Source organism: Pleurodeles waltl, unplaced genomic scaffold, assembly GCF_031143425.1.
Source record: "Pleurodeles waltl isolate 20211129_DDA unplaced genomic scaffold, aPleWal1.hap1.20221129 scaffold_73, whole genome shotgun sequence".
NCBI lineage: Eukaryota > Metazoa > Chordata > Amphibia > Caudata > Salamandridae > Pleurodeles > Pleurodeles waltl.
In genome coordinates, this window is record NW_027150394.1 from 38,936 (window position 1) to 64,087 (window position 25,152).

At 45.6% G+C, this 25,152-nt stretch overlaps 1 protein-coding gene across 2 annotated transcripts in view; it reads right to left on the minus strand.

Moving 5' to 3' along the window:
* Nucleotides 1–25,152, minus strand: part of LOC138281246 (uncharacterized) — a 76,312-nt gene that overhangs the window by 37,832 nt on the left and 13,328 nt on the right. The window contains exons 3-4 of one of the 2 annotated variants that reach the window (XM_069219568.1): nt 12,204–12,452; nt 4,087–4,177 (exon numbers count right to left, since the gene is read on the minus strand). In XM_069219568.1, coding sequence (XP_069075669.1) covers nt 4,087–4,177; nt 12,204–12,452 — 340 coding nt within the window. The remainder of the gene's footprint in view (nt 1–4,086; nt 4,178–12,203; nt 12,453–25,152) is intronic. The other variant, XM_069219569.1, reaches the window with a different exon arrangement.

Sequence of the window (25,152 nt, forward strand, 5' to 3'; positions counted from 1 at the left end):
TCTGCTGAGCGATTTGGAAGCGTTAGGACTAAAACAACTAATTAGCGGTCCGACACAGGAGAGAGGACATACTATTGATTTGGTTTTTAGTAATCTTCCCTCGCTTAGTACCTTGTCCCCGTCAGCTTGGTCCGATCATTTTTTAATTACATTAAAAATTGAGTTTCCCCTGGGACCGGGCTTCCAACAGCCTATATGAAGGAGGGCAAGGAAACGGCACAATCTCAAGGAGGAAGAGTGGATTAAAGTGCTAACGAACAGGAAAGAAGACTATGTGAGGGATAATTATATGGACACCACTCTTTAATGACTGGATTACTAGTTGTCTTGATACTCTGCTCCTTTATAAGGATTTTTCCGGGTACAGGAGAAGGGACAAAACCTTGTGGTTTTCCCCTCATTTGACAACACTGAAGAGGAATTGTAGGCGTTTAGAGAGGAAATGGAGGAAATCCTTAAAACAGGAAGATAGGGAAGAGTACAGACAAGCAATTAGGCATTATCATGGAGATATAAGGCTAGCTCAAGCCGCCTAGTATGGGGATAAGATCGAACAGGCATCAGGATCCCCGAAAGAAATCTTTCGGGTATTGAAGGAGATGCTTTACTTTCCTATCTGCCCTGAAGCAACGGAAGCTTCAGAGGAACATAGTAACAACTTAGCCACATATTTCCTACAGAAGATTGAGGATATCTATAAGAACTTCCCAGGGGAAGAGGAGAATGTCTGAGCAGACCAGTGATAGTAATGATGGCTCAGCAATTTTACAGTGTTTTTCACCTATTTCAGAGGAAAGCACTGCTTTGCTTCTGGGCAAACTGAAATCGGGTTCTCCTCTAGATCCTGCTCCCCCTTACATACTAACTTTGGGAGCACCTGCCACAACATCTGTTATAATGGAGCTTCTGAACAGCTCCTTACAAAGGAGCAGTGCCCCCGAACAATAGAAGCATGCAGTGGTCGAACACCTGCTAAAAAAAAACAAAAAAAAACAACCTAGATGGGGCCGATTTAAAAAACTATAGGCTGATATCACTTCTTCCAGTTATGGCAAAAATAATTGACAAACATGTCAATACGCACATTTCTAGCTTTCTTGAAGATCATGATATCCTGCATCCCACGCAAATGGGCTTTAGACCTGCCCATTGCACAGAATCAGCTATGATAGCGGTTACAGAAGAGGCTAGAAAACGGATGGATCAGGGACTGGCAACAGCCATCATAATGCTGGATTTAAGTGCTGCATTGGATACGGGGAATCATGGTCTCCTGATCCAAAGAATGGAAAAAAGCTGGAATTAAAGGCCAGGCACTTAAATGGATGAGGTCTTTCCTTCAAAAGAAATCCTTTCAGGTATTAGATTGCTCTTTGTCGGAGCAGTTTAGATTACATTGTGGGGTACACCAGGGCTCATCTTTGAGTCCTACTCTTTTTAATATTTATATGGCTCCTCTAGCAGATTTAGTGGAACCTTTTGGTTTGTCCCTGATATCCTATGCCAATGACACGCAGTTGGTGGTGTCTTTCTCCGGTGAAGGCTGTAGATAACTCTGCTTTGCCAGCTTGCATGCAAGCTGTTTCGAGTTGGATGACCGACAGCAGGCTCCAACTCAAAGAAAAGACAGACAATGTTCCTGGGAAAGCTTTCCAACCCAACGAATAATATTCTGCCGGGTATCCAGCTGGAACATTTACCTCCCCCAAAAGATCATATTAAAGCCCTAGGAATTTGGTTAGATTCAAAATGAACACTAGAGGACCAAGCTAGGATGCTCTCCGCCTCCTGTTTTGGATTATTAAGGTTACTCCGAAAGGTCATTGGCTTGCTTCCTCCCCTGGCTAGAAGACTTACGGTACGGGCCCTTATTTTATCTAGGCTTGATTATGGTAATAGTCTTTTTCTGGGCTCGCCGGAATATGTCATCAAGAATTTGCAAACAGTACAAAATGCGGCTGCTCGGTTATTGTTTAATATGCCAAAGCATACATCGGCCAAGCAAGCGCTGACCACCCTGCATTGGTTGTCAGTAGGGAGAAGAATTAAGTTTAAATCTTTGTGCATCTTTCACAGAACCCTATATAATAGGGGCCCACATCAATTGAAAAACTTGGTTTCATTTTATGCCCCTACTAGAGCTCTAAGATCTTGGGCCAGATGTAGTAAAATCCAATTTAGCGAATCGGAAATTGCATGCAGAACGGTGTCTCAGACACAGTCTGCAAATCTCAATGGGGTCGCAAAGACCCACCTCATTAATATGAATGAGGTGGGTCACATTTTGCAATCCCACTGAGATGCCCTGCACTCACAGGGATGGTGGCCTGCTGGAGACAGCAGACCTCCATGTCTGACTGCTTTTTGAATAAAGCAGTTTTTTTTTTGTATTGCAGCCCGTTTTCCTTAAAGGAAAATGAGTTGCAAAACAAAAAAAAACAACAAAAAAAAAAAAAACAACATTTGTTTTTTCAGGGTAGGCAGTGGTCGATTGGACCACTGCCTGCTCTGAAAAAACATTAATGGCGACATTCACAAAGAGGAAGGGGTCCAATGGGGACCCCTTCCCTTTTGCAAATGGGTTACCACCAGTGTGACACTGGTGGTAACTGCGAATTTCTTTACGAGCGCGTTCGCGGTCACAAAGCAATTCTGCATCACGGTGCGAGTCGCAAATAGGAAGGGAACACCCCTTCCTATTTGCAAGTCACATTTGCATTTTGCGAGTCAGTAGTGACTCACAAAATGTGAATGTGCATCGCGATGCGCGTTTTGCATGGCGCAAACTGTGAAAATCGCAGTTTTCATTTTTGCAGTTTGTGCCATGCAAAACGCTTCCTACATCTGGCCCCTTCTTCCAAAGCCTTAGTTGTACTCCCCAAAGTAAGAAAAACAAGATGGGGAGGGAGATCGATGAAATATCAGGGAGCCAAATTGTGGAACTCGCTTCCCCTCAACATCCGGGTGATTAGGCAGGAGTTGTAATTTCGGAAAGCCATCAAAACCTGGCTTTTTTAGTTTTTTAATTTTATTTCCCTTTTTTTTTTAAAATAAATATTCTCTGTGATCCAGTTTCTTCTTGCTTGCTATGAGGCTAGAGTCCTTCTCAGAGCCACAAAGTCTTCGGTTAGTTTGGCGCTATACAAAATGCAACAACATAACACTGGTGCCGAAAGGTCGTTTTTATTTAGGGTCAAAGTTGAACACCCTTCTTGGTGGTAGAACTTGCTAGGGGATGTTTGCCACTTTGGATACCAAAGTACTGTGATCATCACTTGTGAGAGTGTCAAGGTTGACTGTTCCTTTTTAATTTCCACAATTATGTAGGAATCGACAATTTGAGATTATACGCTGTCTGGGCCATGCAAGCACATGGTTTATTTTGGCAAAGATGATTTCTTTTAAAACACATTGCAGCAGGTCATCTAGCACCTCAATCCCAAACCCCTCATCAAAACTCAAACTTTTCTGCGTGTGTGTGGAGGTTTCATTCCATGCTAATGCCTGAACCATCCTATGGCACTTCTGAGACAATCATTAGAGTCAGCTCAACGCCACAGCATGAAATACCAGTGATTGAGGGCTTAATTTTTCCAGCTTGAAAACAGTTCATACCTGACAAAGTCAGGCATCTTGAGAGGCCATTTACATAAGTAATGACATTCTAAGACAAAGTTCAATTGGACCTGAAAGGTTTTGTCCACCTTACAGGTCACATGCACAGTCTACTATTTGCAGCCAGAACACAAGGGATGCTTTCAAGTTAAGCGTCAGACTAACCATGGGGTGCTCTACAGAGACCAATGGGAAAAGGTCCAGCGTCTGATCAAGGAGGCAGTGGAAACAGTTCATACCCCTATCACCAGAATAAGGTGAGCAGGAAGTCTTTCAGGACTGATTTAGAAGATATTGGGACCGTTGATATCCTGGACCAGAAAAACCTTCATCCTGACCACCCCTTTTAAAAGGCACTGGACTGACGCATGAAAGCAGGGTCTGAGACGTGCCATCCGTGACCGCATGGAATCACATGTTAAGTTTTAGACTGAACTGCATGCATTAGTTACTGATAAATTTGTCACTTACCGAACTATAAGCAGAAGAAATAGCACCAGTAGAACTACAAAGATGACTGGGGAGAGCAAAACCAACCTCTCGCGAGACTGTGGCTGTCTGCCTATAATAGGAAGAAACATCAATAAGGTCTGCGCATGATGACTGGTTCATTGCAGTGATATCAATCATTAGAGAGACTGGAAGCACTGCAGGCATCAATACTAAGAGTGCATACGGCCAAGTCACAACCCCTCCTCCAACCAACAGGGGAGAAGTGTCCAATCTCCATCATCAGAATTATTCTTTATGATCAAATTGACAGAGCTCATCATACTGGTACAGCCAGGAGCTTCCATTTAATGCTTCTTTTTTCACTGACTGAAGATACATGGGAATCATTTTAAACATTCTGCGGGATCAAGATACCACAGGGTACAAGTCACCTCTTGTGCTTCAAGAAGTCAACCTTTAGTAATAATATATGTGAAAACAATGATGTGCTCCTATTGTTTAACATATATGTTCAAATAGCACATCATGCACTGATATGTTACATAATGCACCAACATCTGCTTCTCTAGAAAGGGGTTGGCAAAGTGAATACTTTCAATCACTTAAGTGTAACTTCACTGAACAAGGGTCTAGAGTGACGAACTGCTGGAATTTTATTATATTTAGAATAACACCCCAACTGACCTCAATTTGAGCAGGAATTTTAATCAGGAAATGATAATTGTTTTTGATTACTTGTTGTGCTGCCTCCTATACTTTTTTTTATTAAAGACTGGTTAGACGGTTAGGGCCTCATTACGACATTTGGCGGCCGGTGGTAAGCTGGCGGTAACACTGCTAACAGGCTGGTGGTGTTCCGCCACCTATTATGACAGTGGAGCAATAGCATACCGCCAGCCCCTCCAACATACCGCAAGGCTTCCGCCTGGCGGTCATAATCCCCAACCGCCAGCCTGTTCATGGTGGTAAACTCCGCCATGGAAAGGCTGGCAGTAAGGGGGACTTTAGGTGCCCCCTGCACTGCCCATGCACTTGGCATGGGCAGTGCAGGGGCCCCCAGACGCAGCCCCATCGCGCATTTCAATGCCCGAATTTTGGGCAGCGAAATGCACGACAGGTGCTACTGCACCCGCTGCGCATCAACCTTGCCACCAGCTCTATTACGAGCCGGGTGCAATGTTGATGTGACTTTTCCACTGCGCCAGCGGACGGAAACACTGTTACCGTCTGCTGGCCCAGCGAAAAAGTCATAATAGGGAGCCAGATATACCGCCATCACTGGCGGTATACTGGCGCACGCAGCTTCTGCGGTCTTGGAGTAAGACCGAAGTTGTAATGAGGGCCTTATTCTTTCCAGCGTGTTGTGTTTTGTTTTCACTGATAATGCACTGCCTGCAGAAACAAGAATGGTATGTGATTTTAAATGAAGTGCGTTTTGTAAGTTATGAAATTATATTGTTTTTCAATTTTGACATTTTGTATTACTATGGTTATGAAGTTATTTATTATTTTATATTACATTTCATTTTAGTCTTCTTACTGTACCATGTTTTATTTTTAATACAGACTGTTAATTATACAAGGTTACGCAAGTAATGTTTAAAAATAATTATAGGTTTTTGTATATGATGGTTCCTGTTGGTTTTTAGTGTTTGTTGGATTGTTTGCTTTTTTGAACAGATGTTTACTTCACATTGCACCATCTGGTACATTTTTTTTTTTATAGAAATCTTAGGTTTAATTTGGGTTATAAATTATTCTAGTCTAAGGTCTTGGTAGCTTTGCTCTTTTCTGAGGATTTGGTGTAGGGTAGAGTATCTTCGGCCTAATGTGGCTTGCAGGTGTTGTGCCATCCTTCCACTTGCTTGTTGGTTTTGACTTGTACCGGGAACTTGGTTGGCTTCTGTGGCCAGAGCGATGCAGTCTGCCAATCCAAGTGTCTTCAGAACAATCCATTATGGGACTAAGGGGGTTATTCTAACTTTGGAGGAGGTGTTAATCCGTCCCAAAAGTGACGGAAAAGTGACGGATTTACCACCAGCCGTATTACGAGTCCATTATATCCTATGGAATGTCGGTGTAGAGTCCGGCAGAATGTTATCCCCAGTGTGGAATTTTGAGAGCTGACCTACATACAAATCGGTCAGTTAACAGAATTCAGAATCAGAGTGGTTTGCAATCCAACTTACCTCCTAAATATTCTTGAGGTAAGTCGCAAAATTGTAATTCACTAAATTTAGGGACAGCTGCATTAATGATGGTATGCAAGATACAATTTACTACATCATTTCTTTTAATTCATTCTGTTTTCCTTAAAGGAAACGGGTGGAGTTTAAAAAAAAAAAAATTGAAAGTAGACTATGGTCCTCTGGATGACTTCCTAATCAGCATTTTTTTTTTTTTTTTTACATCCACAAAAGGGGAATCTGTGCCACGTCCTAAAGTACTGGCATATTTCAATAGTTGCCCTCCCTACTGAACAGCATGCAAAATCTATTCCAGAAGAGGAGACTGTAGGAAGGTAGCCTCTTTCTAGCCTTTTGGCCTGTTTGTGAGTATATGTCAGGGTGTTTTCACTGTCTCACTGGGATCATGCTAGCCAGGACCCCAGTGCTCATAAGTTTGTGGCCTATATGCATGTGTTCCCTGTGTGATGCCTAACTGTCTCACTGAGGCTCTGCTAACCAGAACCTCAGTGGTTATGCTCTCTCTGCTTTCCAAATTGTCACTAACAGGCTATTGACCAATTTTACCAATTCACATTGGCATACTGGAACACCCGTATAATTCCCTAGTATATGGTACTGAGGCACCCAGGGTATTTGGGTTCCAGGAGATCCCTATGGGCTGCAGCATTTCTTTTGCCACCCATAGGGAGCTCTGACAATTCTTACACAGGCCTGCCACTGCAGCCTGAGTGAAATAATGCCCACATTATTTCACAGCCATTTTACACTGCACTTAAGTAACTTATAAGTCACCTATATGTCTAACCTTCACCTGGTGAAGGTTGGGTGCCAAGTTACTTAGCGTGTGGGCACCCTGGCACTAGCCAAGGTGCCCCCACATCGTTCAGGGCAAAATCCCCGGACTTTGTGAGTGCGGGGACACCATTACACGTGTGCACTATACATAGGTCACTACCTATGTATAGCGTCACAATGGTAACTCCGAACATGGCCATGTAACATGTCTAGGATCATGGAATTGTCACCCCATTGCCATTCTGGCATTGGGGAGACAATTCCATGATCCCCCGAGTCTCTAGCACAGACCCGGGTACTGCCAAACTGCCTTTCCCGGGGTTTCACCGCAGCTGCTGCCAACCTCTCAGACAGGTTTCTGCCCTCCTGGGGTCCGGCCAGGCCCAGGAAGGCAGAACAAAGGACTTCCTCAGAGAGAGGGTGTTACACCCTCTCTGTAGGAAGTTGGCTCTGTATGCACTATTTCAAAGTAAGGAATAGTATGCACAGAGTTCAAGGTTTCTCCTTAGAGGTAAGATAGTGGCAAAAAGAGATAGAGCATTAGTATTATTTTGTGGTAGTGTGGTCGAGAAGTAGGCTTATCAAAGGAGTAGTGTTAAGCCTTTGTTGTACACACACAGGCAATAAATGAACACACACACTCAGAGACAATTCCAGGCCAATAGGTTTTTGTATAGAAAATAAATCTCTTTTCTTAGTTTATTTTAAGAACCACAGGCTCAAATTTTACATGTAATACTTCAAATGAAAGGTATTGCAGGTAAGTACTTTAGGAACTTTGAATAATCAAAATAGCATACACAGTTTCTAAATAACTCACATATAGCTATTTTAAAACTAGACAGTGCAATTTGCAACAGTTCCTGGGGGGAGTAAGAGTTAGTTAGTTCTTGCAGGTAAGTAAACCACCTACGGGGTTCAAGTTTGGGGAGACACAAGTCAGCACAGAAAGTACACCCTCAGCAGCACGGGGCGGCCGGGTGCAGTGTGCAAACACGCGTCGGGTTTCCAATTGATTTCAATGGGAGACCAAGGGGTCTCTTCAGCAATGCAGGCAGGCGGGGGGGGGGGGGGGGGGGGGCTCCTCGGGGTAGCCACCACCTGGGCAAGGGAGAGGGCCTCCTGGGGGTCACTCCTGCGCTGGAGTTCCAATCTTTCAGGTCCTGGGGGCTGCGGTGCAGAGTCTTTACCAGGCGTCGGGATCTGGGAGTCTGGCAATCGCAGTCATGGGGAGCCTCGGGATTCCCTCTGCAGGCGTCGCTGTGGGGGCTCAGGGGGGACAACTCTGGCTACTCACGGTCTCGTAGTCGCCGGGGAGTCCTCCCTGCAGTGTTTCTCCACAAGTTTAGCCGGGGGCATCAGGTGCAGAGTAGCAAGTTTCACGCTTCCGGCGGGAAACGCAGTTGTTTTAAAGTTGCAGTCTTGGATGAACAGAGCCGCTGTCCTCTGGGATTTCTTGGTCCTTCTAGAGCAGGGCAGTCCTCTGAGGATTCAGAGGTCGCTGGTCTCTGGGGAGAGCGTCGCTGGAGCAGTGTCTTTAGAAGTGGGGAAGACAGGCCGGTAGAGCTGGGGCCAAAGCAGTTGGTGTCTGTCTTCTCTGCAGGGTTTTTCAGCTTAGCAGTACTCTTCTTAGGTTGCAGGAAGGAATCTGAGTTCCTTTGTTCTGGGGAGCCCCAAAATACTGAATTTAGGGGTGTGTTTAGGTCTGGGAGGGCAGTAGCCAATGGTTACTATCCTTGAGGGTGGCTACACCCTCTTTGTGCCTCCCCCCTAAGGGGAGGGGGGCACATTCCTAATCCTATTGGGGGAATCCTCCATCTGCAAGATGGAGGATTTCTAAAAGTCAGTCACCTCAGCTCAGGACACCTTAGGGGCTGTCCTGACTGGCCAGTGACTCCTCCTTGTTTCTCATTATCTCTCCTGGACTTGCCGCCAGAAGTGGGGGCTGTGTACAGGGGAGGGGGCATCTCCACTAGCTGGAGTGCCCTGGGGCATTGTAACACGAAGCCTGAGCCTTTGAGGCTCACTGCTAGGTGTTACAGTTCCTGCAGGAGGGAGGTCTGAAGCACCTCCACCCAGAGCAGGCTTTTGTTTCTGTCCTCAGAGAGCACAAAGGCTCTCACCACATGGGGTCAGAAACTCGTCTCAGCAGCAGGCTGGCACAGACCAGTCAGTCCTGCACTGAACAATTGGGTAAAATACAGGGGGCATCTCTAAGATGCCCTCTGTGTGCATTTTTTAATAAATCCAACACTGGCATCAGTGTGGGTTTATTATTCTGAGAAGTTTGATACCAAACTTCCCAGTATTCAGTGTAGCCATTATGGAGCTGTGGAGTTAGTTTTTAACAGACTCCCAGCCCATATACTCTTATGGCTACCCTGCACTTACAATGTCTAAGGTTTTGCTTAGACACTGTAGGGGCATAGTGCTCATGCACATATGCCCTCACCTGTGGTATAGTGCACCCTATCTTAGGGCTGTAAGGCCTGCTAGAGGGGTGACTTGCCTATGCCACAGGCAGTGTGAGGTTGGCATGGCACCCTGAGGGGAGTGCCATGTCGACTTAGTCATTTTCTCCCCGCCAGCACACACAAGCTGGCAAGCAGTGTGTCTGTGCTGAGTGAAGGGTCCCTAGGGTGGCATAAGATGCTGCAGCCCTTAGAGACCTTCCATGGCATCAGGGCCCTTGGTACCAGTTACAAGGGACTTACCTGGGTGCCAGGGTTGTGCCAATTGTGGAGACAACAGTACATTTTAGGTGAAAGAACACTGGTGCTGGGGCCTGGTTAGCAGGGTCCCAGCACACTTCTCAGTCAAGTCAGCATCAGTATCAGGCAAAAAGTGGGGGGTAACTGCAACAGGGAGCCATTTGTTTACACTCTCCCTTTGGAAAAAGGTGTCAGGGCTGGGGAGGAGTAGCCTCCCCCCCAGCCTCTGGAAATGCTCTGCATAAGCCAGTCTACACCGGTTCAGGGATTCCCCAGCCCTGCTCTGGCGCGAAACTGGACAAAGGAAAGGGGAGTGACCACTCCCCTGACCTGCACCTCCCAGGGGAGGTGCCCAGAGCTCCTCCAGTGTGCTCCAGACCTCTGCCATCTTGGAAACAGAGGTGTTGCTGGCACACTGGACTGCTCTGAGTGGCCAGTGCCATCAGGTGACGTCAGATTCCTTCGGATAGGCTCTTACCTTTCTTACTAGCCTATCCTCCTTCCTAGGTAGCCAAACCTTTTCTGGCTATTTGGGGTCTCTGCTTTGGGGAATTCTTCAGATACCGAATGCAAGAGCTCACCAGAGTTCCTCTGCATCTCTCTCTTCACCTTCTGTCAAAGGATCGACCACGGACTACTCAGGACGTCTGCAAAACCGCAACAAAGTAGCAAAGACGACTACTGCAACCTTGTATCGCTGATCCAGCCGCCTTCTCAACTGTTTCCTGGTGGTGCATGCACCAGGAGCTCTGAAGAAATCTCCTGTGGGTCGACGGAATCTTCCCCCTGCAACCGCAGGCAACAAAAGACTGCATCATCGGTCCTCTGGGTCCCCTCTCAGCACGACGAGCGTGGTCCCTGGAACTCAGCAACTGTCCAAGTGACTCCCACAGGCCAGTGACTCTTCAGTCCAAGTTTGGTGGAGGTAAGTCCGTGCCTCCCCACGCTAGACTGCATTGCGGGGTACCGCGTGATTTGCAGCTGCTCCGGCTCCTGTGCACTCTTCTAGGATTTCCTTCGTGCACAGCCAAGCCTGGGTCCCGACACGCTAACCTGCAGTGCACAACCTTCTGTGTTGTCCTCCGGTGTCATGGGACTCCCTTTTGTGTCTTCGGGTGGACTCCGGTTCACTCCTCTTCCAAGTGCCTGTTCCAGTACTTCTGCAGGTGCTGCCTGCTTCTGCGGGGGCTCTGAGTTGCTGAGAGCCCCCTCGGTCTCCTCCTCCAAGGGGCGACATCCTGGTCCTTCCTGGTCCCCAACAGCAGCCAAAAACCTCTACTGCGACCCTTGCAGCTAGCAAGGCTTGTTTGCGGTATTTCTGCATGGAAACACTTCTGCAACATTCAGCACGCCGTGGGACATCTTCCATCCAAAGGAGAAGTTCCTAGCCCTTTTCGTTGTTGCAGAATCTTCGGCTTCTTCCACCCAGAGGCAGCCCTTTTCCACCTTCATCCGGGGTTTCCTGGGCTCACTCAGACTGCACATCAATACTTTTCATTATGCAGTGAGAATCAAGTTATTATACATTAGGGGTAGCAAGTGCTAGAAATATACTCATGTCAAACTATGTCCACATTACATATTTCAAATCAATGAGTGTGACTTTCCATTGATAGAAAAATGGATCCTACCACACTCCTGGCCCGTTGTGCCCATTCCCTGGTCTCAGTGATCTCATGAAACTGGCCAGGGGACATGATCTCCTACAGAAAGCACCTTAGAGGCAGCCTGCTCCACATCTGCTACCAAAACCAGGTCTGTTACTTAATTCAGTCTTGAAGGTCCAATGGTGATGACAAGGAGGAATTGCAGAGCAAACTAACCAGACAAGTGCAAAAACGCAATATAATATCAGGAAATAAATTATGTTTCAGTTGGGTGAGAGCCACATATGGTGAAGAAGACACTAAATCAAAAACAGAAATAGAAGAGAAGATGCACCTAAGTGCTTCAAGTGCTCTTGCCCATTCCCAATTACTCTCCTCCTCCCCCTCAGCATGAGATGTATAAATTGTAGACGGTCATTGGCCTTTTCAACTGAAACAAAAATCCAAGATTGTCCCTTAAAGAATTTCCAGTTTAGACTGCTGAACAATCCCCACCTGCACCCTTTGTTGCTTGAAACTGTCGATCAATGACTTGAGCTCTTTGTGCAGGAATCCACAAAATTCCTACCACACAGCATTGCCCCATCTGTGTCGATAGAAATGCTGGCCCATTTGTGTGGCTGGGTCTATTGCCCCAACAGGAACAGATCAAACCAAGGACAATGGGACCCAATGCATGGGGACTTCTATTGAGCAATGAGCCATCACCACACAAACATCAACTGGAGCAAATTCTTTAGCAAATGTCAAACTAAGTTTATAAAATACCACAGTAAAGATAAGGACCGAGCTTCTCACATATAAATACAAGCAAAAACACATTTGTGCCTTACCATCACTCGTGAAATTGTAGGCGGTGTGCTGCCAGCCTCTGTCACCACACATCACTCTGCACTCTATGTATCCGACCGCTTCTCTTCTGGGTATTTGCAGGCTGAGGTTACCAGGCATCAACTGGGAGGCTGGCACATTGTTCTCATTGTGATACCAAACTACAGAGACGGCTTTTCCTGTGATGTAGCTGTGCAGGAACACACCATTTTCAGACTGTGTAGCTACAATTGAAATGTTGCAGACAGGATCTGCAAGAAAACAGACCATATTTAAAAGATAGAAATTCAATGGCTCAATAATTAATAGGAGGCATATACGGGAGATCTTAAAGTTCCATAGAGTTACATTCAGTAAAATTGAATGCCATCAAGAAATGTTGCAGCAATTTATTTAAAAAAAAAAAAAAAAGCTTAATAGTTCAAGGTTCACCTGAGTTAGAGTTTTAATATAAAAATTAAAAAAAAAAAAATCCCCACTTATACAGGGGTGTGGAATTCATACAGCTCGACAACCAGAACAAGTTTGTTTATTTTGTACTTAGGCCAAGTAGACTCAACCCCTTGCAGCACAAACCCTTAGGCTGCTAGTTTACAGAAACACATTATGGACTAGGGAAAGGAATTGTCTGCAGTTAAGGTAATATTTGTGTTCATACGTTAATGCTATTCAAGCTTATATTTATAGTTTATTAATGCAAAGCCTTTATTATTAGGGTGAGCGCTCTAAGGAAATGTTGTAAGGTTGGACGGCATAACCAAGATCGGTCATGTTATAAAACACACGTTTGCAAAGTTTAACAATATGAAGCTACGTATAATACTCCCAGAAAGCTCTCCAATCAGATGCTAATATTTGAAGAAGCCTGAAAGCAAGTTTAATTCTTTGCTTTCAAAATTAATAAAATGTTCACAAAAAAAAAAAATGCAACTAAGGAAAAAAAGCTTTGCTTAACTACTGTGAAATTGTAGGTACCATTTCTTTGAAGCATCATTTAATAAAATGTGTAGAATTTTAATAAAAACCAAAATGTCTTGGTTAACATCAGACCTAATTAGGGGCCCAACTCTTAAAGTCACAAAAGTGTGCCCATGGTACATGTCCTTGCATTAATGCAGATATACGGCTTGCATGAATTTACACAAGCAGATATGCATGCATAGATTTGGTCATGCGAATCTGTTGAGCGTTTAAAAGTTCACTTTCCTCCAACCACTCCCCCTCCCCCCCCCCCCCAAACCCTGGAAGAAGTTTTACTTCTGCCCCTATCAGGAGTAAATTTCCAACCTTTGGCAGTATGGCAAAACATCAGAGAAGAGCTGGGAAACCCCCTAAAACATGGAAGTTGGTATGTTTACACAGACTCAAAAGGGCATTTCAACCCAGGAACTATTGCCCACCACTACTTCCAGCCCCAATATGTGATCTGTGGAAGGCGGCAAATGAAGGAAATTGATAATATTCAATCTGTACTACAGCATGAGCTGTAGCATAATCAGAGGTTATTACAAGAGCTCTTATATAATGAAATTGCTGCCATAATTTGTTGTCATACTAAATGGAACGGACAATTTTTTTTTTTTTATAAAAACAACTAGATTTATGACGCACCCTGTCCCAAGGACATGTAGATAGTTTGTTAAATTCCACACCCCTACTTGTAATCAAGGTATATTTGTAGCATGCAGGCAAAGAAATCTATCCATTTTGATGGTACAATTGTAAAACACAAATTCCCAAACTATTAGAACGGGGTTAAAAGGATAAGAAGATTCAAGTTGACCTCCACAAAAAAAAAAAAAAAATATATAAATAAATATCGAGCATACATCAGGGGCATTCAAAGGTCTATGCCATGACAGTACAACTAATCTACGTAAATCATCAGTTAGTGTGTCAGTCTCGAATGTAAGTGGAGAACTTTTAACATGAACGTAATTTAAAAATTCACTTGTGAATATGTGAAACATATGGTAAGTAAACATGAACACTGGCATATTGCAATACTTTACAGTGTATTAACGCTGTCCAGTCCCAGGAAGGCAGAACAAAGGATTACACCCTCTCCCTTTGGAAACCGGTGTTAAGGGCTGGGGAGGAGTAGCCTCCCCCAGCCTCTGGAAAGGCTTTGAAGGGCACAAATGGTGCCATCCTTGCATAAGCCAGTCTACACCAGTTCAGGGATCCCCCAGCCCCTGCTCTGGCGCAAAACTGAACAAAGGAAAGGGAAGTGACCACTCCCCGGTCCATCACCACCCCTGGGGTGGTGCCCAGAGCTCCTCCAGTGTGTCCCATACCTCTGCCATCTTGGATGAAGAGGTGTGAAGGCACTCTGGAGGCCTCTGAGTGGCCAGTGCCAGAAGGTGATGTCAGAGACCCCTCCTGATAGGTGCTTACCTGACTAGGTGGCCAATCCTCCTCTGAGGGCTATTTAGGGTCTCTCCTGTGGGCTTCTCTTCAGACCTTTGTCCAGTTTCACGCCAGAGCAGGGGCTGGGGAATCCCTGAACTGGTGTAGACTGGTTTATGCCAGGATGGCACCATGTGCCCTTCAAAGCCTTTCCAGAGGCTGGGGAGGCTACTCTTCCCCAGCCCTTAACACCTATTTCCAAAGGGAGAGGGTGTAACGCCCTCTCTCAGAGGAAATCCTTTGTTCTGCCTTCCTGGGACTGGGCTGCCCAGACCCCAGGAGGGCAGAAGCTTGTCTGTGGGTTGGCAGCAGCGGTAGCTGCAGTGAAAACCCCAGAGAGCTGGTTTGGCAGTAACCGGTGTCCATGCTGGAGCCCCTGGGATGCATGGAATTGGCACCCCAATACCAGATTTGGCATGGGGGTCAATTCCATGATCTTAGACATGTTACATGGCCATATTCAGAGTTACCATTGTGAAGCTACATATAGGTATTGACATATATGTAATGCACGGGTGTAATGGTGTCCCCGCACTCCCAAATTCCAGGGAAATTGCCCTAAACTATGTGGGGGCAGCTTGGCTAGTGCCAGGGTGCGCTCACACTTAGTAACTTTGCACCCAACCTTCACCAAGTGAGGGTTAGACATATAGGTGACTTATAAGTTATATAAGTTAAGTGTAAATGGCTGTGAAATAATGTGGACGTTATTTCACTCAGGCTGCAGTGGCAGTCCTGTGTAAAGATTTGTCTGAGCTCCCTGTGGGTGGCAAAAGAAATGCTGCAGCCCATAGGGATCTCCTGGAACCCCAATACCCTGGGTACCATATACTAGGGAATTATAAGGGTGCTCCAGTGTGCCAATTAGAATTGGTGAAAATCATCACTAGCCTATAGTGACAATTTTAAAGGCAGAGAGAGCATAAGCACTGAGGTTCTGGTTAGCAGAGCCTCAGTGACAGTCACTACACAGGGACTCACATTCAGGCCACAAACTATGAGCACGGGGGTCCTGGCTAGCAGGATCCCAGTGAGACAGGCAAAAACAAACTGACATACAAGTAAAAATGGGGGTAACATGGCAGGCAAGATGGTACTTTCCTATATCATCCTATTACTATAAACTCCCAATTAACACTTCTTGATTCTTCCCTCCTCAATCTTTCCATTACTCTAGTCAATCCAACTAATAAACTCACATTTCCGCTGCTCAAATTAACTCATAAAAATACTAAAACTGAACTCATATTTCCCTATACTAATCCAATACTAATTCCTGTTGGGCTTCGGAGTTGCGTGCTACTCACCGAAAAGCGCTTTGGCGCCGCGTCAGGGGTAGTAAGCGTTATATAAATACTATTACAATAAATATACAATATGGCGTTCCGCAATCATGAAGTCTGTGAAAATGGTCCTAGAGGTCGTGGGGGCACCTCTGCTAATGCAGGGGTGCCCTCATACACAGGTACTCTGCACCCAGCCTTCAGGGGTGGAAGGCATGCAATAAGGGTAACTTATAAGTGACCTGGGGCTGTGTAAATGGCAGTGAAAGGGTGCATGCACCTTTGACGCTTCTACATGACTGCCATTGCAGCCTGCAGAAGCCTCTGCACGGGCTCCCTATGGGTGGCAAAAAAAAAAAAAAATGCTGCAGTCCATAGGAACCCACTGGAATCCCAATGCCCTGGGTACCTAAGCATCATAAACTAGGTGTTAGACTTTTCATCCTTGGCGTGGTCTCCCTTAACTTTTTGCCTCTGTTCCCCAGATTGTTGTGTGCTCGACTCTGATTTTGCTGTTTGTTACTCTGGGCACTTTACCACTGCTAACCAATGCTAAAGTGCAAGTGCTCCTTTACAAAATATGTACGTAATTGGCTTGTCCATGATTGGCATATTTGATGTATTAGTAAGTCCCTAGTACAGTGCATTAGAGGTGCCCAGGGCCTGTAAATCAAATGCTACTAGTGGGCCTGCAGCACTGGTTGTGCCACCCACATAAGTAGCTCTGTAATCATGTCTCAGACCTGCCACCGCAGTGTCTATGTGTGCAGTTTTAACTGTAAATTCGACTTGGCAAGTGTACCTACTTGCCAGGCCTAAACCTTCCCTTTTCTTACATGTAAGGCACCCTTAAGGTAGGCCCTAGGTAGCCCCAAAGGCAGGGTGCAGTGTATGTTTAAGGTAGGACATATAAAAACATTACTATATGTCCTGTGAACTATTGCTAAATTTGTGTTTCACTGTTGCAAGGCCTGTCCCTCTCATAGGTTAACATGGGGCCTACCTTTAAATCTGATTAAAGTGTATGTTCCCTTTGGGAGCGGATGGACATGTGGAGGTTGGGGTGTCTGAGCTCACAATTAAAAAATGCATCTTTTAGTAAAGTTGATTTTAAGATTGTGTGTTTGAAAATGCCACTTTTAGAAAGTGAGCATTTTCTTGCTTATACCATTCTGTGACTCTGCCTGTTTGTGGATTCACTGTCTGGGTCAGTTTGACAGTTGGGCTGGTTGCACCTCACACTAGACAGTGACACAAAGGGAGCTGGGGTGTAGTCTGCATTTCCTGATGAGCCATCTGTGCTAGGAGGGAGGGGAGAAGTGGTCACTTACACCTGAAAGGGCTGTGCCTGTCCTCACACAATGCCGTCTCTGACCCCCTGGTGAGTGTCTGGGGCCTGGCAAAGGCAGGATTTCACATTCAAAAGAGACTTTACTTTGAAGTAGGCATACTTCAAAGGAGAAATTGGGTTTAAGAAGGGCACCCAAAACCAGACTTTAGAACACTTCTGGACATTAAGAAGAACCTCTGCCTGGAGAAGAGCTGAAGAGCTGAGGAAGAGCTGCCCTGCCTGTGATTGTGCTTTGTTGAGCTACCCTGCAGTTGCTGCTTCTGCCAGAGTCAGAGGGCAAAGACTGGACTTTGTGTGCCTTCCATCTTGTGAAGAAATCCCCAAGGGCTTGATTAAGAGCATGCCTCCTGTGGTTTTAAATCTCAGGGACAGCAAAGACTTCTCTCTGCCAGCACCTGGAGTGACTCCTGCTCTGACAAGTGGTGCCCTATCCAGTCCCTGGGCCCTTGAAAGGAAAGCTAGTGGGAATGGACTTCGGACCGATGCCGCTGCTGAATCCGGTGACGCCGCCTGCAACCGACTCCGTGATCTTCGCTGGAACGCAACAACCTTTGTAGGCCCGACGCCGCTGCAGCCCGCTGAAGTCCGATGACTGTTTTCACTCTTCAAAGGTACTGTACTTGGGGGTCTACGCAACTCCGTGTCCAGCGCCGCTGGTGTCGGCTTGTTAACAACGACTTCATCACAACGCCATGTTAACACCTCATCGAAGCATTTTGTGTTTATAAGCGCTTTTTTTTTAGTTTAATCCAGTGGTTCCCAATCTGTGCGCCATGGCTCGCTGGTGCGCCATCAAAACTAGCCAGGGGCGCCGCACACAGTTTGGGAACCACTGAGCTATTTATAGCCCTTGGGCCAGTTCGTACAAAATAAAACTACTCAGTTTTAGCAGCTCTTTTTTAATTTTGTCCTTGAGCGCCCTTTGGTGGTTAAACACAACTAAAGGGATTCTACATTTCACAATATTTAAACAGTTATGTTATAACTACATAAAAATGAGACCTGCCCATTTTACTAGGGTTACCGTCAACCAATATTTTCCCCTTACTAAAAAACCCTATGCATGCTGTAATTAAACAACTGTTACATTTTTATTTTTTACAGTTATATATAGAATTACAATACCTTCATTGGCGTCATCCCAATTCTTTTCAGGGAGAAAAATGGATGTACTCCCTAGGCCAGGCTTACATCCCCCACCCGCCAACAAAAAGTAACATAATGGGGAGCCGCAGCCAGTGGCCAATAGATCAAGGGAGCCGTGGGTCGAAAATGTTTGGGAACCACTGGTTTAATCTTTAAAAATTCATAACTTGACTTGTGTATGTTGGATTTGTCATTTTGGTTTTGTTTAGATAAATATTTCCTATTTCTGTAAACTGGGGTTGTGTCATTTTGTAGTGTTTTGATTAAGTTACTGTGTGTTGGTACAAATACTTTACACATAGCATTCTGAAGTTAAGCCTACTGCTCTGCCAAGCTACCAAGGGGGTAAGCAGGTATTAGCTGAGGGCGATTCTCTTTTACCCTGACTAGAGTGAGGGTCCTTGCTTGAACAGGGGGTAACCTGACTGTCAGCCAAAGACCCCATTTCTAACACTAGGGACTTATAAGGGGGCACCAGTATGCAAATTATGGGTGAAATACTGGGTTACCAGTATGCAACAACCAAATTTAGAGGAGAGCGAGCATAATCACTGGGGTCCTGGTTAGCAGCATCCCAGTGAACACAGTCAAGAACACGGACATCGGGCAGAAAATTGGGGTAACCATGGCAAAAAAAAAAGGGTACTTTCACACACACACGTGACAAATCCTCCACAAAGGAAACGCTACAACAAGTTATATAAAAATAAACTGTATTGCCCAAAACATCATTAGACCACAATCAATCAAACATGGATTTGTAAAGCATGGCTAATCACCCATAGGGTCTCAAGGCACTGACCACACAACATGTACCAGTAAACCCTGCTACACAAGCAGCAGTCAGAACATCACACAGGTTACAAGTACTCTATGAAAGCAAGCAGTAGTCAGAAAACATAGGTTACTGGTACTCTAACACCAGCAGTAGTCAGGTTGTCATTATCACTAAAAATGCACATCAGGATAATCATAATATCAGAGGTGAGACTCATTATGAATGCAGATAAGATGAACCATTCCCATCAGGCACATGTCCCAAATCAAAACTTTACTTTACATCTTTCACACGCCCCTGTAGCAGTACGGATCCCCCTGTCAGACGAAACACGACAATACTCCATCGCAGAGCACAGGAATGCAATCTGTAATGAAGGAGTAAACACTTGTCACTATGGAAATATAGGCCCAGTGTACCTGGGCTCCTCTTACAGGTGACATTAATCTGGGACGCATGTGTCCCACTCTAGGAGCTCCTCTGCTCAGAGAGCAGGTGAGATCCTCTTCCACCGGAAGGGACCTACGTCACGGTCTCTTCATCCCGTCCCTCGAAGGAAACCACCACAGTCCCCCCTCTTCCCCCTGGAACCTCAAAGAGGAGAGGACACTCAGTCATAGTTCTCCTGGCAACGACAGGAACAAATAAAAAAATAAAAAGGGGGGGTGGGGAGGCTGTGCCTCCTGAGCAGGCAGGAAGAGCTCTCCTTATCTCCCAAGGCATGCCACTCCGACAGATGGCAGCCCACGAATCCATGGCCTTGCTGCCCCAGGCTCTGGCCCCTCTTCCAGAGGCCGACTCCTCTCTTCTCCGTGACTGGAGAATGCGCGTCTCCTCGCAGGACAGCCTCCCAGCTTGACTGGCAGGGATCTCCTCACGGCTGGCAGACCTTTCTTTTCCGTGGCTGCCCGGCCGCCCTTACAGCCGCACAGTAGCTCCTATGGACCGCCCGGGTCGTAGCAGTGATTTACCCAAAGGGAGTGCCTGCCAGTGCCCCAGGGCACTGCAGGAAGTGCGCTTGTCAGTGCAATGACAGGAGGCTGCAGGTGGGCTCCTCTCTGCTTTGGGTATGGCAGGGGACATGTGTTATGGGGGGTGAGTGCAACAAGTCCATGGGCCGTTCTCTGAACCCTGGATGACCAGATAAAGTGCTCTGCACGCACTGCAGACAAAGCAAGGAGCACTCTGGGTGGCAAGAAAACACTCTTCATGCGCTGAAAGCTAGAACAAAGCGCTCTCCATGCACTAAGACTCCAGAATACAAAGTTCCCTTCCTGCGATTGAGTGAGGGGAATTGCAGGGAAAAATGGGGTGGACACCACCCAGGCCCAGAGGACAGCTCTGGGGGCACAGGGACTCCGCAAGCAGGCCAGCACAAGGGTTCAAAGGCAGTGGTAGTCTCTCTCAGTGACTTAGCAGGTCAAAGATCAGCACAACAGCGGAGCAGTCCCAATGTGGTTCCTGGCGAGTCCTTCCAGCAGCACCCAGTGTCAGTTTCATTAGTCCATTATGGTCTTAAAATGAAGGTGACAGCCCCCTGTACTTATACTCATTTTGCTCAGCTTCCACAAAAGGGGGTTCCAACCAGCACTACCCGGTTTCAGGAATGTCCCCTTTCTCCTCCAGTACTGGCTCCAGACATCAGCAGGTTGGGGTAAACAAGCCCTTTGTGTGAGTACAGGGCACAGCTTTTACAGATGCATGTGTTCCTCCGCCAGCCCCCTATACTCCGGTCTGTACCTCTCCCAGCCCGGGAGGACCATTCAAAGGCATATGCACTTGTGAAACCTCAAACCTCCACCCTCCCTGCTGGAGAATGCAAATATCTAATCAACACCAGACCCACCGGTTAACCAAAACGGAATGAAGAGAATGAAACCAGAAACTCCAAACGAGCTGGTATAAATAAACTAGGTGACACCCAGTGCGCGCACTAAAACCTTGTGCTGAAATAAAAACTAAGGACAAAAAAATACGATCATGGTGCCACCAGTAAAGGCACACAAACCCTGTGCTGAAATAAATCAGAATGTTAAGGACAAAACAATATGATCATCATGCCAACATATGCAAATAATGCGAACAATAATCATAGAAACAAACATTAACATTTCCTTTAACCCCTTCGCTGCCAAGCCTTTTTTTGGCTGTTTGGGGCAGTTCACGCTTCGGCCCGATAGCTTTTTGTCCACATAAGCTACCCACAGAAAATTTGCATTCCCCCCCCCCCCCCCCCCAACATCCTAGAGGTACCCAGAGTTTGTGGGTTCCCCTGAAGAAGACCAAGAAATTAAACAAAATACAGCAACATTTTTTTTTTTTTTTTTGTTTAAATGGGAAAAAGGGCTGCATAAGAAAGCTTGTGGTTTTTTCCCTGAAAATGGCATCTCAGGGTTTTCGGTGCTGCAATCACCATTTCCCCAGCTTTCAGGAACAGGGAGACTTGAATCAGAAAACCCAATTTTTCAACACAATTGGCATTTTACTGGGACAAACCCCATGGTTACTATTTTTGTGCTTTCAGCCTCTTTCCAGTTAGTGATAGAAATGGGTGTGAAACCAATGCTAGATCCCAGACAGCTAAACATTTCTGAGAAATAGACAAAATTCTGAATTCAGCAAGGGGTCATTTGTGTAGATCCTTCAAGGTTTTCCTACAGAAAGTAACGGCTAAAATAAAAACAAAATTGAAATAAAAAAATAAAAAAAATAAGCCATTTTTGTCCACATTTTCTTCTATAACTTTTTCCAGGTATGGCAGATTTTTTTTTTTTTTAGCAATATAGCATTACATCTGCTGGACTCTTCTGGTTGCAGGGATATATAGGGTTTATAGGTTCATCAAGAACTCTAGGTACCCAGAGCCAATAAACGAGCTGCACCTTGCAATAGGTTTTCATTGTATATTGTGTATACAGCAATTTATTTGGTGAAATATAAAGAGTGAAAAATAGGTATCAAGAAAACCTTTGTATTTCCAAAATGGGCACAAGATAAGGTGTTGAGAAGCAGTGGTTATTTGCACATCTCTGAATTCCGGGGTCCCCAAACCAGCATGTGAATTACAGGGCATTTCTCAAATAGACGTTTTTTTTTTTTTAGAAACACACTGTCTTACATTTGGAAGGAAAAAATTTAGAGAAAGGCAAGGGGCAATAACACTTGTTCTTCTATTCTGTGCACCCCCCACCCCCCCTCCCCCCCCAAGTCTCCCAATAAAAATGGTACCTCACTTGTGTGGTTAGGCCTAGTGCCCATGAAAGGAAACGCAACATGGACACATCACATTTTTACATTGAAATCAGATGTGTATTTTGGAAAGTGCCTATCTGTGGATTTTGGCCTCTAGCTCAGCCGCACCTAGGGAAACCTATCAAACCTGTGCATTATTTTTATTTTATTTTTTTCTTTTAAACTAGACACCTAGGGGAGCCCAGGATGGGATGACTTGTGGGGTCTCACCAGGATCCATTACCTAGAATCCATTGCAAACTTAAAAATTTGGCAAAAGAAACACTTTTTCCTCACATTTCGCTGAAAGTTCTGGAATCTGAGAGGAGCCACAATCTGACTTCTACCCAGCATTCCCCCAAGCCTCCTGCTAAAAATGGTACCTCACTTTTGTGGGTAGGCCTAATGCCCGCATTAGGAAATACCCAAAACACAACATGTACACATCACTTTTTCCCAAAGAAAACTGACCTGTTTTGTGAAAAGTGCCTAGCTGTAGATGTTGGCCTCTAGCTCAGCCGGCACCTAGGAAAACCTAGGAAACCTGGGCATTTCTGAAATCTAGACACCTAGAAGAACCCAGGATGGGGTAACTTGTCTCACGCTCACCAGGGTCTGTTACCCAGAATCCTTAGCAAAACAAATCCTAGCAAATCCTTAGCAAAAAAAAAAAAAAAAAAAAACACACACCACACACAAAACACTTTCCCCCCACATTTTGGGGATGCAAAGTTCTGGAATTTGAGGGGAGCCACAAACTTCCTTCTACCCAGCATTCACCCACGTATCCCGATAAAAATGGTACCTTACTTGTGTGGGTTTGCAGCATAAGACACCAGAGGGATTCCAGGGAGGTGTGACTTGAATGGATCCCCCAGTGTTTTCTTACCCTGAATCCTCAGCAAACCTCAAATTTAGCTGCTTAAAACACACAAAAAAAAAAAATACACCCTTCCCTAGTGTCTGGTGGGCTTTCTGCCCCCCCCCCCCCAACCCCCCTTGGGGGCAGATGGACATTACAAAAATAGGCCGATCTGCCCCCAAGAGAGGCAGAAATGGCCAACAGTAATGTGCCCCCATGTGGAGCGACCCTTGCCCAAGGGGCTGCTCCCCCAAACAAAACACACATACACTAATCCCTGGTGCCTAAGTGGTTTCTTCCCCACTCCCCCGGGAGCAGATTGGCCTAATAGAAATAGGCCGATCTGCCCCCAAAGGGGGCAGGAATGGCCTAAGATAGATTTGCCCCCCCCCAGGGGAGTGACCATTGCTGAAGGGGTCGCTCTCCTTGCGTGAAATTGTCACGAAAACAAAAAATCCCTGGCGTCTAGTGGTTTCTCAACCCCCTTGGGGCAGACTGGCCTAATAGAAATAGGCCAATCTGCCCCAAAGGGGGGAAGAAATGGCCTTTAATAAATAAAGGGGAGAGACCCTTGCGTAAGGGGTCACTCCCCATCTATAAAAAAAGGGTAAGCGATTTCCCCTTCCATCCCTGCGCAGGGAAGGGCGGGGTGGGAGGCCCTCGGGAGGAGCACTAGCGCTTCCTCCAAAGGCTGGGTGCAGGACATAACTATTACATTCGCGGCACCCGATTGGTGCTGCCGAGAACGTTACGGTTACGTCCTGGGCACCCAAGGGGTTAAATGTAGGGCAATGCTCTATGGAATAATTATCCTTTCATAAGTCCATGTAAATTTAGATGCAATGTCCCTATGGCAGTAAACTGCAGTGGCAGGCCTGAGACCGGTTTGAAACGCTACTTCTGTGGGTGGCGCAAGCTGTGCTGCAGGCCCACTAGTGGCATTTAATTTACAGGAACTGTGTAAATGGTGTATCACTTTACAAAGGTCTTAAAGATAAATTTAAATGTGCCAATCAGGTGTAAGCCAATCATACCAAGTTTAGAAGGGTGAGCACATGCACTTGGAGCACTTTATCACTGCTGATCAGTGCTAGAGTCCTAAAGCTAACAAATAAGGTGAGAAAAATAGGAAGGTGAAGGTAAAAGGTTTGGGGAGGACCCTGCAGAAAAAAGGCCAGGCCCAACAAAAACATTCATGTATGGTTATTGAACAGATGCTACTGCTTGAATAAAGAACAAATTGGCAAGGTGTCGACATCAGCCCAGTGAGATAACTCACACCCAAATAGAATGTAATTTATCTAACACTCATAATACACAGAAACTGGGGTGGTCACTCACAAATCAAGGAGAAACAGGGATAAAAGACACTGGCATCAAGGTAATGAAAGTTCTGATCGACACAATAGGGATCTATCCAAATCTATGGTGGAGAAGCGTTCATGACCAATGGTGCTGAATTATCCAATGGAGTGAGAGAGAGGATCCTCTGATAAATTAAACAATCCACTGGATCCAAAATACTCAGTGATACACACTCATACCTTAAGATATACTGAAATCTGTAGGCTATTCCACACCCTAAAAGGAGTATGATCACAGTAAACTAGCATTAAAATCAGAATAAGTGGTAGATAGTCTAGTGGCTCTAGACATTCAATCACCACAACAACCCACAACTGGCTTCAAATACATCCTCTGTTCTGCGGGGATAATAGACACAAGCCCCCGCTGATGAAAATAAACCAAGCGAGGAGCAGACCTCAGACCTTCATAGAGTGGACTCACTGGGAGGCAAGTAACAGTGAGCAAGAAAAAGTCTTGCAGGATTCTGAGATCTGCAATCTACGAATAAATGGCAATACAACAACCAGACCCTGTACCCCATAGA